We start from the raw sequence: 13,666 nt of genomic DNA, 5'->3' as shown, positions 1-13,666 counted from the left end.
TAGGTCATTTCTACTGCGAGCAGTAGCCTGGCTGTTCACGCCAGAAGTGCATTTCTCTGCGTCAACAAGCGATTCTGCTCCTCTAATCACTTATAATAACCTTGTGAATTTATAACTTACAGCTTTGTATGTGTTTCTATGGGGTGTCGCTTCTTTTGCAACATGCAACACACAAGGATCGCCTTGTGTGATGATCTGCGGGGAAGAGCAGACACACACAGGCAGGCTTCTCTCGCTCTCTGTTTAGAGACAACTGACAAATATGTAGAATAATTATGTAATTTAAAAAAACACAATCACAAACAGCAGTGATACTATTTCTAATATGGGCAGATCTTGATATTTTATTGGAGTGGGGGGCTGCATTCTCTTTTCATTCATAAGGCTACTCACCTGTTGCTGAACCTCATAAAATTCCAACCAGAGCTGTGCTGCCAGTCCAGTTTTCTGCACACAAAACTTCTTTTTCTTTGTCACTTGGAATAAGCTCCGCAGAAGTTTTATGGTGAAAAATATTCAAATTTCTCCCTTAATAGTCTTGCACTGTCCAAAACTTAACTGCAAAGTTCAATTCAATTCAATTTTTATTTATATAGCACCAATTCATAACAGAAGTTATCTCATTGCGCTTTTCCTACAGAGCAGGTCTGGACCGTACTCTATAATATTAATTACAGAGACCCAACAAATCCCACCATGAGCAAGCATTTGGCGACAGTGGCAAGGAAAAACTTCCTTTAAGAGGCAGAAACCTGGGACAGAACCAGACTCAATGGTGGACGGCCGTCCGCCGCTGCCGTCTGGAAGTCTGAACTCCTTTCAGCTGCTGTTGAAAAGAACGACATCACTTCACATTTGACACATGTACAGTTTTATTGTTCTGCCATGTAGGCTACACACTGCAGCTGCTATGCCTTGTTAGCGTTTCAGGTTTATTTTTTAGTAATAATTTGATAACGTCATACATGCCCGCATAGATATTTGCACTGTTAATATGTATATATTGTTATCACAATGGAAACAAGATGCTCATATATCAAATCAATGGTCTCTTTTTGACATTTCTTTTATTCTTCCATTGGATCACACTTAAAGTAATTGGCAACGTGAGGATCGTATTGTTACATAGATAAAGTCTCAACTGTAGATGAACACCAAACATAATTTATCAGTCTGTACACAATTCAACCAGCTTTCAAATCAAATCCTGTTTGTCTACGATGGCAAAAGAATCTTCATTTGTTTTTACTTTTAGTTTTAGAACACATTCAAACACACACCCACCCACCCAAACACACACACACACACCACTCTCAGCTTCAACTGCTGGAGTATACAGGGATCACAAATGGATGGCAAAAAATAAATAAGGAAGTTCGTATGTGATAACTGAAGTCAGTGGAAGTCAGCCTTTTATTGGATTTTAAGTTGATGTGTCAATCCTGTGATAGCAGACAAGAAAAAGTCAAATCAGCAACAGCAATTAAAGCAAAGCATCCCTATGTTATGGGTGGTGTCTAAAAACTTAAAGGATAAGTCTGGTGTTATTCTATATTTTATTATTGTCAACAAACCCCACGAAAAGACCAAAATCAACAATGTGTTAGTCCGTTTCTCACTACTTTCTGACTTCCCTACCCTGTCTGTGGCTATCAGATCCAAGCCCATTGGTTCCTACTGAAGATCTAAATCTCACAAATATATATATATATATATATATATATATATATATATATATATATATTCATCTTTTAAAAAGGCTCAGTAATTTCCTAAAACAGCTGGTTACTGTAGTTTTTTCAATTGTTACTCAAAAAGGAAGACATAGAGCATTTGTTGGGGACTATTTTCAGCGGTGGATTAATCCACAGTTGGTGCCCTAGTGAGTATTTGGGGCAACAGGACGGTGTATCTGGGATTGAGTCAAAATAAATTACAGTGGTCAGTAGGTACGTGCCAGTTCCGTTAACTGCATTCATTACTGAGGATGTGAGGAACCAATGAAACACATTTTTTGTGAAATGAGCATCAGCTAGAGTGATGTTTGATGTTTGTTTCATTATTGAATAGACAGATTATGATGTGAACGCCTCATAATTTGCAGAACTAATTAAAAAGCCTAAATGTATTAGGGAAAAACTGGACATTATGTTCACACCAAAATATAGTTTCTGCCCGACACACAGCGATTGATTTGCAGCATCACACATGATTGAATAGAACTGCCAGACAAAATTGGTGCAAGACAACAGGGCAGCAACGACAAGCTAAAATCTTCTAAGAAAAGACTCTTCTGTTATCCTTCATTAGAAGAGGATGTTTTATGACCTTAAACATCACTCCATTCATTTTAGCACTTCCATAAAGCTGTTGGACTTGTGAGAGACAGGAATGGTCAAAATTGAAGCAGTAGAGGCCAAGATATCCTGACTCGTAGTTCCTAGTATGAGTCAAACTCCAAAGATCAATACATTTCCCATAATGCAACTCAATTGCATCTTTTTATTAGACCCTCCTTGCCTGACACCAGCCAGCACAAACACACCTACAGCTTGTAACACAGGCTTCCTGTTAGTCTCCAACCCCCCAGCTGAGATAACCTGATGACATCACAATGACATCATCAGGGTTATTTTCTCAGACTTGACAAAGCGCCTCCACTCAAAAGACATAAATACAAAAAAGGCAAAGCTCTTCCAGAGCCACAGAACTATACAACTGTTTTTACTGGCTGGGTTTTACTAACAATGACAAGTAATTTAACTTTCACATGCGAAACAGGTGAAGTGCACCTTTAAGTTAAACATGTCCACTAATTTTAACTAAATATGTTCATGGTAATGAAGGAACATGTCACCCAGTGCAACAGTGTGGCTCATTGATGTGTTTTTAATAGTTTAATAGTTTTTCGACAACAATGAAGCTCTATGGCACAGAGGAAGAAGACTTATCAGGCTTTGATATGCACACAATACTTACTTGTTAGTAGATACATTCATTGTTGGTTTGGCTCTGCACATGGGATTTGTTGACAAGAACAATATAGCTAGCCTTATCCTTTAAAAGGCTCGATGAGGACAATTATAGGAGCACAGCTGCAATTTGAGGTGAGGAGAAGCAGCACATGTGAAGTTGGAGGGTGACGACGGGAGCTACGAGGAGCTGCTTCTTTCTCAAGAGACACACTATATATACACACAGAGGTGGCAGCTCTGTGACAGATGAAATGTGAATGCACAACATACATTAGAAGCACAGACACATAAACGAAAGTGGGCAAATGCATCGTGGGAAGACAAAAGGTGTGATCACACAGCCTTTGCAAACAGATCAGCAGGGTGATGTTTGGTTGTATAAAGAGTCCATGATGATACACACATTCACTCCTCCCACTTTGTTCTCTATGTAACATTAATCTCATCTGTACGGTGGCCATTCTCCAGCTGAATCGGTGCATGTACAGCAGGTTTAGGAGGGCTAATGTATTAAATGCTTTGAATTTTTCTGACTTTTATCCCCAGTCCAAGCATGATTTTTTTCATCTCCTCTATGTACAAATGTTTACAAGAGTTCTTCAAGAAGAGGCCCGTGCGTGAGGCGAAATGTCCAAGATGCCCCGTTGACTTTAATCCACCTTTGGTGAGTCGTATCATAACCACACCACAAAAGGTAAATCATCATCATCTGACAAAAATGAAGGGTGCAATCTTTGGTCACAAAAAGAGCAAATGAAACACAATGTGAAGGAAGGAAAAGTGTTAAAACACAAAACTACTGTTCCATTAGTCAACAAAAAGAGGAAGAAAGAAATATTTTAATCCAGTCATCAGCGAGGACAACAAGAAGGGGATATGGAACATCTTGATCTGAGGAAGCATACGTCACCAAAGGCTTCAGTGGAAGATGAAGGGAGAGGACCTGTGGAAGCAGCTGCTCAGTCAGTGCTCTTCCTCCTCCTACTTCTTGTCTCCTTCCTCCTCCTCCTCCTGGTTGTCCTCACAATAGTGTTGGACCAGTCGGTGCAGGTGCTGCTGCAGTGCGTCGGGCTGCACGGCGTCTGGGTTGTCATCCAGACGCTCCAGGTGCACGCGCTTCCCCTGGGCATCCCTCACCACAGTCCTCTTCTGGGTTCGCGACTTACGCATCTGGCTTCTGTGGGAACACAAAAAGAAGAGTTACATCACATCCAAGCTAACACTGATGGACTGTCAGTCCCTGGCCATGTTTACAGGCATGGACTGAGCAGATACTGGTCACCCCCAGCTTCACTCTCTTAGGGGTTATATAGGCCACATTTCAGTAGTCACTATCCAGGCATGCCAATATTAAAATTAAATCAAATCAAATTTCATTTCCCATGCATGTGCACATGATGTAATACAAAATTCTTTTCATGTTTGAAATTGCATTGTTAAATAATTACATAACACATTACATTGGATAATTACTGTTGGAATGAAAAGAAAACTCCATTGACAAATAATTTTCAGGGTACTCCAAAGCAAAACACTGGCATAATGATAGTGAAACTGTTCCATGTATCATCCATTCATTCAATTATTATATTATATTTTAAAAAATTAAATCAAATCATTTAAATTTAAAAAATTAAATAAAAAAAAACGTAAATAAAAAACACACTTTTTGATTTTGGTTTTCTTCTTTATTAGATGATCTACCTCAAAATGAAAACAGGAAAACACACCCATTTTCCATTTTTGATGCCCACAAGTGTTCAAAATTAAATAAATAAACAAAGACAATATGAAATATATAATTATATGAATAAATAAAGACAAAATATTTAACCATGAAATTGTGAAATACATTTTTAAAACTGAGCGTATTATTATGAAATGTTAATTTATCCTGTTCATTTTTACAATAAAAAATATTTTCATTTCATTCCAGCATTTTTCTGTTTTTATTTACAATTCAATTTTGACCAATGACCAGACCCAGCTATGTGATTAGCTGTTGCTTTGGTGTGAATGAGCTGATAGAGCTGATACTGAGAGATAAAGACATTGTAATGAAAAGTACAATTATGAAATCAAACTTAATGGTAAAATAAAAGCCAACTAGATTTTATTCAAATTTTAACTATATTAAAATTTGAGCTAATACCTTGTAAAAATCAACTGAAAATGGCCTCTTTCATTTTAAACATTAGAATTCAAATATAATTTGGATTTTCTAAATCAGAATTTTGATTTCGTCATACATCATGTGCACTCAAATGAAAAATGAAATTTTAGTTTGATTAAATTATGTAATTTCGATATTACCAACTGCAGACTTCCACACTTGCCCTGTTCTCTTTAACTCTTCACCCACTGGAAACGTTTCCATGCTAGACTAAACTAACGTGCGTAAACCAAGCATTTTCACTGTTGTCATATTCAGAGGATGAGCTGAGCCTGACTATTGACATTTACATGTGAGCATGTTAAGATTCCAGTGTCTGCAAACATGGCATGTTAGAAATTGAACACAAACCATGCAACTTTGTCCACATTTCATACTTCAGACTTACTTATAAATATATTTTCAACCTTTACAATGGAGTCAATGACACAATCACATGACCAGGCAGACAGGATGTACACAAGCTCATTTATCATATCTAAAAAAATATGAAGAAAGTTCGAGGCATAACTCTACACTGTGCTTTAAAACTGCACGTTCACACACAACTACGATGAGAATGATAGTAAGTGCACAGGAAGTAGATCTGCAACATCTAATGATAATTTACAGTTTGGCTAAAACTTTTGAGTGGATAAGATAATATACAGAAACTGGGGACTTTCCCAGCTTTGGCGCCCCCAGTGGTAGTATATAGAATGACACTGTGGTAGACAGCAATGCAACACAGGGATAGAGTTCTGCAAACCAACGGGCCGGGCTTTTTTTTTAATAGACCGGGATTGGGTCGGCTCGGGCTCATTTAACTTCTCTCCTTTCATTGTGCCCATATACGTGCAGAGAACATTATTCTCCTCTGCATGCTTATGCTTCTCTGTAATGGACAGTTTGTATTAATATTTGTGGGCATGATTGTCAGTGTTGGGCTCGGGCCAAGGTCGGTCTCGGGCTGAAAAATTGCAGACTTTGTCTGGGTGGAGGCGGGTTAGGTCTTGAACACCCCGAACCAGGGCTGGGCTTGGGCTGGAGTTTTTGGCCCGTGCAGGGCTCTACTCAGGGACACTTTAACTGCTCCATTTCAAATGGGATTGTCTCATTTTTCTACAAACAAAAACGTATGCTATCAGAGGAATTTGAAAGATGCTACAAACTTGTACAAATAGTAGTTTAAAAACCTTTCTAACTGCTTGTAAAGTTGGGTCTAACAGTGGTCCTGCATCCCAGATCTCAGCTGGTGAGTACAATATTTACATTGAACTGAGAATAATGGCCAAAACAACAAAAATACCCAGGTTGTAAAAAGAATCTAATGTTCCTTTGACAATCTTCTAATTGCCACTTACCCTACAAAGTACAAGTCAAAATCAAAGTTTGGACAGTAACATTAAAGGTTAGAAGATAGAGTGCAATCACACCATGCTTCCATGTTAAGCTCTGCTAAATGCCCTCTTAGTAACCGCCAGTTTACTCGTGGTCATTTCTACACACTCCCATGCTGCTGTCCAACCTTTTAACCACAGAACCGTTGTCCTGCACAATCTCTTTCTCTACTACATGAGGCAGGAGCACTTTCCCAAAGCCTCCAGCATAACTCAATGCCTGGAGGGGAAAGAACGAAGGAGGAGAGAGGGATCAGAAGGAGGAAAGACAAACACTAGAAACCTGACATAACGATCTGCTCAACAGTAGTTACTGACAAGTTATAAAAAAATGTATTAGCATGTAGTTGAAGAACTTAAAGATATACTCTGTGATTTTGGAATCACAAGCCACAGCCACACAATCTCCAAAATACCTAGTAAATGTGTGAAATCAGCTCTTGATAGAAAAATCTTCAATAATTTTTCTAGTTTGGACACACTGACCTTCTCAAAGTCCTCTCTGGCCGAGGGGAGATCTGCAGCAAGTGAGGGGTCTCCAGTCTGCTTCTCCATCCTCTCGCCTCTCACCACCGTTGTCTTGACAACCTTGCTGACCTTTCGACCATGTACTGGCTCCACCTCGAACTCTGATGATGTGGCGGTACCCAGGGCCAGGGGCTCCGAGAAGGTCAACTGGAGAGAAGACGACAAGATGTCAAGGCACCAATTGTTATGTTCTATGTATAATTTAGTATGCACTTTTATGTTTTATCTAGTACTGTCATTGGGTCAAAATATCAATATATCCAATACTTTTATGGCCAAATACCTGCAAAAGGAATGACATTCCTATCAGCTGCAGGTGTGCTTTGTAGTAGTACTAATTAGCTCATTTTTGGATGCTAACACACTAAACTAAGGTGTTAAACATGGTAAACATTATACCTGCTAAACATCAGCATGTTGGCATTATCATTGTGAGGATGTTATGATGCTGAAGTTAGCATTTAGCTCAAAGCACTGCTGTGTCTAAGTACAACCTCACAGAGCTGCTAGCATGGCTGTAGACATTTGCCTGATAGCAAAGCTAGCAATAACAATATTCTAATTGTTTGCGAGGCAATGCTAATTATACTTAACCGAGTACTTGAGACTTAGGAACCTGAATAACGATGAGATACTGATTTGCACACATTAGAAATAAAAACAGAAATTAGAAATAACATCGGTTATTGTTTGATGAATGCTGCATTCCATTTAAAGTGAGAAATTTTCAGCTAGTATTTTGTCAGACAGACCAGTAAATGCATGCACACCTATAAAATGTTCTCAAAGCAGTTTAACATAATGTAATGTAATGTATCCATATGTATTAGTGATGATAGTTAGCAACATTAGCTAGCTAGTTTGTGTTGAACTTTGGCAACTAAATATGCTTTTACATTTTACCTTTTACATTTTGATTTTGTCTTATATAATAATAATAATAATAATAATAATAATAAAACTTTATTTATAGAGCACTTATCAAAACAAAATACAAAGTGCTTCACAACAAGATAAATAAAATACCACAGTGAATGATGAAATATAAAGAAATAAAATACATTAAATACAAAAAAGCAATAAAATAAACAACCAGTTCAGGTAAAACCAGGATCTGCTTTCTGATAAAAATGTGTTTTGAGAAGAGACTTAAACGAAGACACTGACTCAGACAACCTAATTTCTTCGGGCAAGTTGTTCCAGAGCCTCGAGGCCCTGATAGCAAAAGCTCTGTCCCCCTTAGTTTTCAACCTGGACTCAGGAACAGACAGGAGACCCCTGTCCAAAGATCTCAAACTACGTGAAGGTTCATAAGGGATTACAAGGTCTAAAATACAGTCTGGAGCCATGAAGAGCCTTAAAAGTAATAAACAAGGTCTTAAAATCAATCCTAAAACCAACAGGAAGCCAATTAAAACAGGTGTGATGCGGTCGTACTTCTTGGTCCTGGTTAACAGCCTAGCAGCTGAGTTCTGTACAGTCTGCAGTCGTGTCAAAATTTTTTGATTAAAACAAGCGAACAGGCTGTTACAATAATTAAGGCGTGAGGAGATAAAAGCATGCACAACAGTTTCTGCATCACTAAGATTTAAAATAGATCAGATTTTTGCAATGTTTCTGAGGCGATAAAAACATGATTGGACAAGCTTACTGATATGTTGCTCAAAACATAAATTGCTATCAAACAGGACACCAAGATTTCTTGCAACAGGCTTGATATGTTGTGACAGGTTACCAGTAGATGGCAGTATTTCTTTAGTGATGTGTTGGGGCCCAATAACAAGGATTTTAGTTTTATTTGAGTTGAGCTGAAGACATTTTCGACATCCAATTTTTTATGTCAGACAGGCAGTCCTGCAGAGAACTCAGCATACTAAGGTCAGTGGGCTTGACAGGGAGGTACAGCTGTGTGTCATCCGCATAACAATGAAAAGAAATCCCATGTCTGCGGATTACATCACCCAAGGGAAGCATGTATAAGGAAAACAGTATTGGTCCCAGAATTGAACCTTGAGGCACACTGTACTTGATATGGGAAAAGGATGACATGAAGTTATTAATGCTGACACAGAATTTCCTATTGGACAGATAAGATGAGAACCAGTCTAGTGCAGTGCCAGATATGCCCAACCAGTGCCTCAGTCTATCTAAAAGAATGCCATGATCAATTGTATCAAAGGCAGCACTTAAGTCCAACAGCACAAGAATTGAACACATGCCTGCGTCTGCAATCATTAAAAGGTCATTGGTGACTTTGAGGAGGGCTGTCTCAGTGCTGTGGTGTTGACGAAAGCCAGATTGGAACTTTTCAAAGGTATTATTGTTTTCCACAGCAGCAAGAAGCTGCTTAGAAACAAGTTTTTCAAGAAACTTGGAAATAAAAGGCAGTTTGGAAATTGGGCGATAGTTATCCAGGAGGGTGTTATCAAGCCCAGGTTTTTTTAGGACTGGCTGGACACAAGCTGTTTTAAAGAAATCAGGGATGCAGCCAGTAGACAGCGAGCTGTTAAAAATAATTTGTAAAAGGGGCACGATACAATCCATAACTTCCAATAAAAACCTAGTTGGGATTTTGTCCAGAGGGCTGGAGGACACTCTCATGATGTCTGCGAGTTCAGTCAGAGTAACAGCAGAAAAATTGCTCAAAGAATCCCAGAGTGGGTGATCCACATCTAAAAAGGCAGGATTGGGTGTGATATCAGATCTTATTAACTCCACCTTACCAGCAAAGTACATATATATGTGTATATGCCATACAGGTATTTTTGATGGATGCTGTTTCAGTGTGTTTCACTATTAGGTGACGTGCATCTTTGAAACCTCAGTGGGCTGTTTTTTCTTGGTGTTCTGGCCACAGCTTTGCATTTGTTTGAGTCAGAAGTTGGCATTTCCAAACTTCATACAACTCTTGAATGCAGCAAAAGAACTCTCTTCATGAGCAAATGTAAAAAAAAAAAAAAAAAAAAAAAAAACAGTCTCATAGATGCAATGAACAATAGCAGGATTAGATAACTAACATACTTTCAAGGATTAATAGCAATAAATTATTTTCATAAACTACATACATTGTGTATAAATCACATAATGGAAACCAAGTAATATGGTTATGAGTAAAGTGTTAAAACCATATGAGTAGTAGTAAGTAGCCAGTAGACACTGACCTCTTTCTGATCTCCCTCACTGTGAAGCACAGTTCTCTTCACCACTCTGGAGACTGCGTCTCCCTCCTCGACCTGCACCGTCTCCTGGTGAGATCCCTCAATGGTCACTTCCTGTGTCTCCATGCCATCTGCTGACACATATTTACGAATCACCTTCCGTGTGATCTGGTGGACAAGACAGAAAGAGATTAACTTTGCTGTAAAAACTGTAACTTGGTTAACATTTTTCATCATGTAGGTCAAGGAATAGCACTATTTTAAGTGTATTTTTTTATATTTTGATGTTGTCTGATGTTGAATGTTCCCTTACTTTCTTAACAACCATGTTGCCATGCTCATCTGTGTACTTCTCCTCTGTTACAGTCTGTGGTGGGATATCTGGTAGGTTATCGGCCTGTAAAAAGACAAAACACATACCACCAATTCATAAGGGAACAATCACCAACATGTTATTGCCATGTATTTCAAGCACATGATATAAATCAACCCAACATGACCAACACTACCAAATCTACAGTCTATTTTAAAGCCCCTATGTGTAGAATTTTTATGCAATTATAGAATCTTTCAAGTCAGTCTGATGGCATAAGTTTTGGGGGGTTTTTGTAAGCAAAATGATACAATTCTGGTGAAATTGGTGTCTTGCATTGCTGTCTTCCAGTCTCTTTATTGACACTACCACTGAGGGGTGCCAAAGTCGGACATTTTACAATTTTACACATTATGGCTTTAATTTTTCAATATTAAATCGTTATCATTTCTATCATGAAAGAAAGAAAATGACAGACATGAAAAAATTAAAAGTAGGTGAGACGCAAGAACAAAAATAACAAAATAACAAAAAACAAATGTGGTTCAGAGGTACACTTCCACCCTTAGAAACTTAGAAACTATTGTGCCAAGCAAATGTAATAAGTGTGGGACACTCTGTAGTGTATGCTTTACCAAGTAAGTCACCCACCAAGAAGCACTAAACCTCTTCTACCCACTAACCCTGCATTACTCCACGATGCACTGGGGCTGCACAGCTGCATCATGCTTGTTTACCTGAATGATAACTCTGCGTCGGACCACCCTGGTGGTCAGCACCTCCTCCTCTGAGCTATCAGATGACAGCAACCCTAGCTCCTCTGCTATCTCCTGGGAGACAGCACACAACCAGCATGGGTCAATATAGGAGGTCCTGCAGACAGCAGCTGTTCCTTCTTTTCTCTTAACCTCACTTTTATGTTCGCTTATCAAAAAATTTCATGTACAGACAAATGGAATGAGAATGAATAAAATAAAAAATGGTATGGCTGTACACAATAGTGAAGTGAGATGAAGAGAAGGCACAGTTATGCAAAAACCTTCAACTGAAATATACGTGCAAGGATGGGAACCAGTGTGCGAAATACGGGGAGTCTCAGACACCTTGATTAACACCTAGAATCCCCCCCAAAATGTTCAAATCAAAATTTTTGAGGGCTATCAAAAATGAATATATTTTATCTTGATGCATACTATAAGTTTGTTTGTATTTTTAATGATGAGGAGCAGCACAGAAAATCCGACTGACAGTGAACAGACAGCTGATGTACACTGGTGCTGCAACTGCTAACAAGGATACCAGTGCCAATTATACTTCTGCAAATGATACGGTAGACATAGGTGGAATAATACATTTAAACTTTGCAGTTCTGCTACTCCTCTCTATGTTTGTAATTTAAAGTCAAACACACATAAACAAGTCCATATGCAAAATATCAATCCTCATTTAGTCATCAGAACAATCTCGAAAGCCACTATTCTGCAAATGATCTCACAGTATAAACTTCAAATCTTGGTTTGAACAGGTGGAGATGCAACATAATCCAGTGAAAATCTGAAGAGTGCTTTTTGCCTCTGCAATTCCACAAGCCTGTTTGCACAACAAAAAACAAAGAAGCACCAGGGTGCTACTTTCTGTGTTTACTATTGGAAATCTCCTTTACTGTGTAGCTGAAAAAATAAGTACCCCCCCCCCCCGATTGTCAAAGGGTAATTTCGCACACTGATGGGAACAACTACAAGCAGAAATCAAGCGATGCAAACAGGTGCAGATGTGAACAAAGAGTTATATGTTATAGAACTGGTTCTTTACAGCAGCTTGTAAATGTCACCAATGCTGACTTCAAAATAAGCAACTGCAAATACACCACCAATGTCAAACACAGCTTTTTCAGTCAGTAATAATATGTAATACAGCGACTCATCACATGAATTTGAATTTTTGTTATTTTCAGGAAAGTTTAGGCACTCATGCACACAATACCACTTGTTAGCCTTATTTAGTCCATAAACACTTTGTGTTTTATCTTCTGAGTCTTGAATGCAGCACCACAGCAACCAGCCTGGACGGGCAAGACACCAGCCAGTGCAGCATTGTGCTCATGCTCAACCTCTTACCCTTCCCAGGAAGTCGTCATCATCAAAATACCCTGCCTGATCTCTGGAAAGAAGCTCCTCACACACGGGGAGGTTGCCCCCTGTTCGACACCTCGGTGAACCCTCTGAATCATAAGCAAATTCACAGAGACTTTCACTGCCAGAAGAGAAGCGCTTGTAATCTTCCACTTGGAGGAAAGGGTGAGCAGTGTACTGAGGGCTCCCTTTCAGGAAGCTGACATCAGGGCTACTCCCAGGCATTGGGGACGGGGGCTCGGAGATATGATAGGTAATCTCATGTTCCAGTTTCACTTCTTCTGGTTCAGAGACGTCAGAGAAGGCTTGTCTGCAGTCAAAGAATTCCAGATCCGAGTCAGAGTACTGTGGAGATTCCGATCCCTTACTGAGTTCCTTTGGATTGTCTGATTCAAATTCAGATACCGTTTTCTCAAATTCTGAACAAACTCTGTTAAAGTCTGGGGAAAACTCAAAGTCTTCAGCATTTTCAGACTCTCCCTTAGTAGTGGCTTCAGTCACAACCTGAGCTGAAATGGAGTCACTGAACACTGGAGACACTGGACTTAAATCATTCATGGAGGTTTGGCTACATTCAGAAACTCTCAGGGTCTGATGTCCTGAAAATACTGCTTTATAATCTGGTGGCACCAAAAACTGAGTTGACATGGGTGAAAAAAGCTCACTGGACTGTGCTTTCTTAGGGGACAACTCCCACTCTGAGTACTCATGCAATATGTCTGACTTTAGACATGATATCTTCTCAGATGCAGTTAGAACTGGAGTAACAGTTCTGTGGGTTGTATATGAGTTCTGGTCAGGTAGCTGTAGAGGAACTGATTTCATTGGCTTGTCATCAGTGAACAGCACATCTATTTTACTGGCGTCTTGTGTCACTGTTGTAGCAGACAACAGCTTGCTTTTCAGCTCATTGTCTGTATGAAACTGTGCTTCATCTGGTGTCTGAGAAGGAGCCTGTAAGTGAATATCAACATGATCTAAATAAGTTCACACAAATAATATATTAAT

General features: G+C 39.1%; 1 protein-coding gene across 26 annotated transcripts in view; it reads right to left on the bottom strand.

The window, feature by feature from the left end:
* Positions 1 to 854: 854 nt before the first annotated feature.
* The window catches only part of ank2b (ankyrin 2b, neuronal), a 249,205-nt gene continuing 236,393 nt past the window's right edge, over positions 855 to 13,666 (bottom strand). For 23 of the 26 annotated variants that reach the window (XM_044182976.1, XM_044182975.1, XM_044182970.1 and 20 more), the window contains 6 exons: positions 11,264 to 11,356; positions 10,527 to 10,610; positions 10,217 to 10,381; positions 7,014 to 7,202; positions 6,656 to 6,747; positions 3,800 to 4,152 (listed from right to left, as the gene is read on the bottom strand). In XM_044182976.1, the coding sequence (XP_044038911.1) occupies positions 3,957 to 4,152; positions 6,656 to 6,747; positions 7,014 to 7,202; positions 10,217 to 10,381; positions 10,527 to 10,610; positions 11,264 to 11,356 (819 nt within the window). In that variant the 3' untranslated portion in view covers positions 3,800 to 3,956. Of the gene's footprint in view, positions 4,153 to 6,655; positions 6,748 to 7,013; positions 7,203 to 10,216; positions 10,382 to 10,526; positions 10,611 to 11,263; positions 11,357 to 12,643; positions 13,613 to 13,666 lie in introns of all 26 variants that reach the window. The other 3 variants (XM_044182966.1, XM_044182972.1, XM_044182973.1) reach the window with 2 other exon arrangements.

The sequence above is a fragment of the Siniperca chuatsi genome, linkage group LG22 (assembly GCF_020085105.1).
Source record: "Siniperca chuatsi isolate FFG_IHB_CAS linkage group LG22, ASM2008510v1, whole genome shotgun sequence".
Taxonomy (NCBI): Eukaryota; Metazoa; Chordata; class Actinopteri; order Centrarchiformes; family Sinipercidae; genus Siniperca; species Siniperca chuatsi.
The sequence above is the reverse complement of the archived record's forward strand: the minus strand, read 5'-3'. Positions and strand labels throughout refer to the sequence as shown.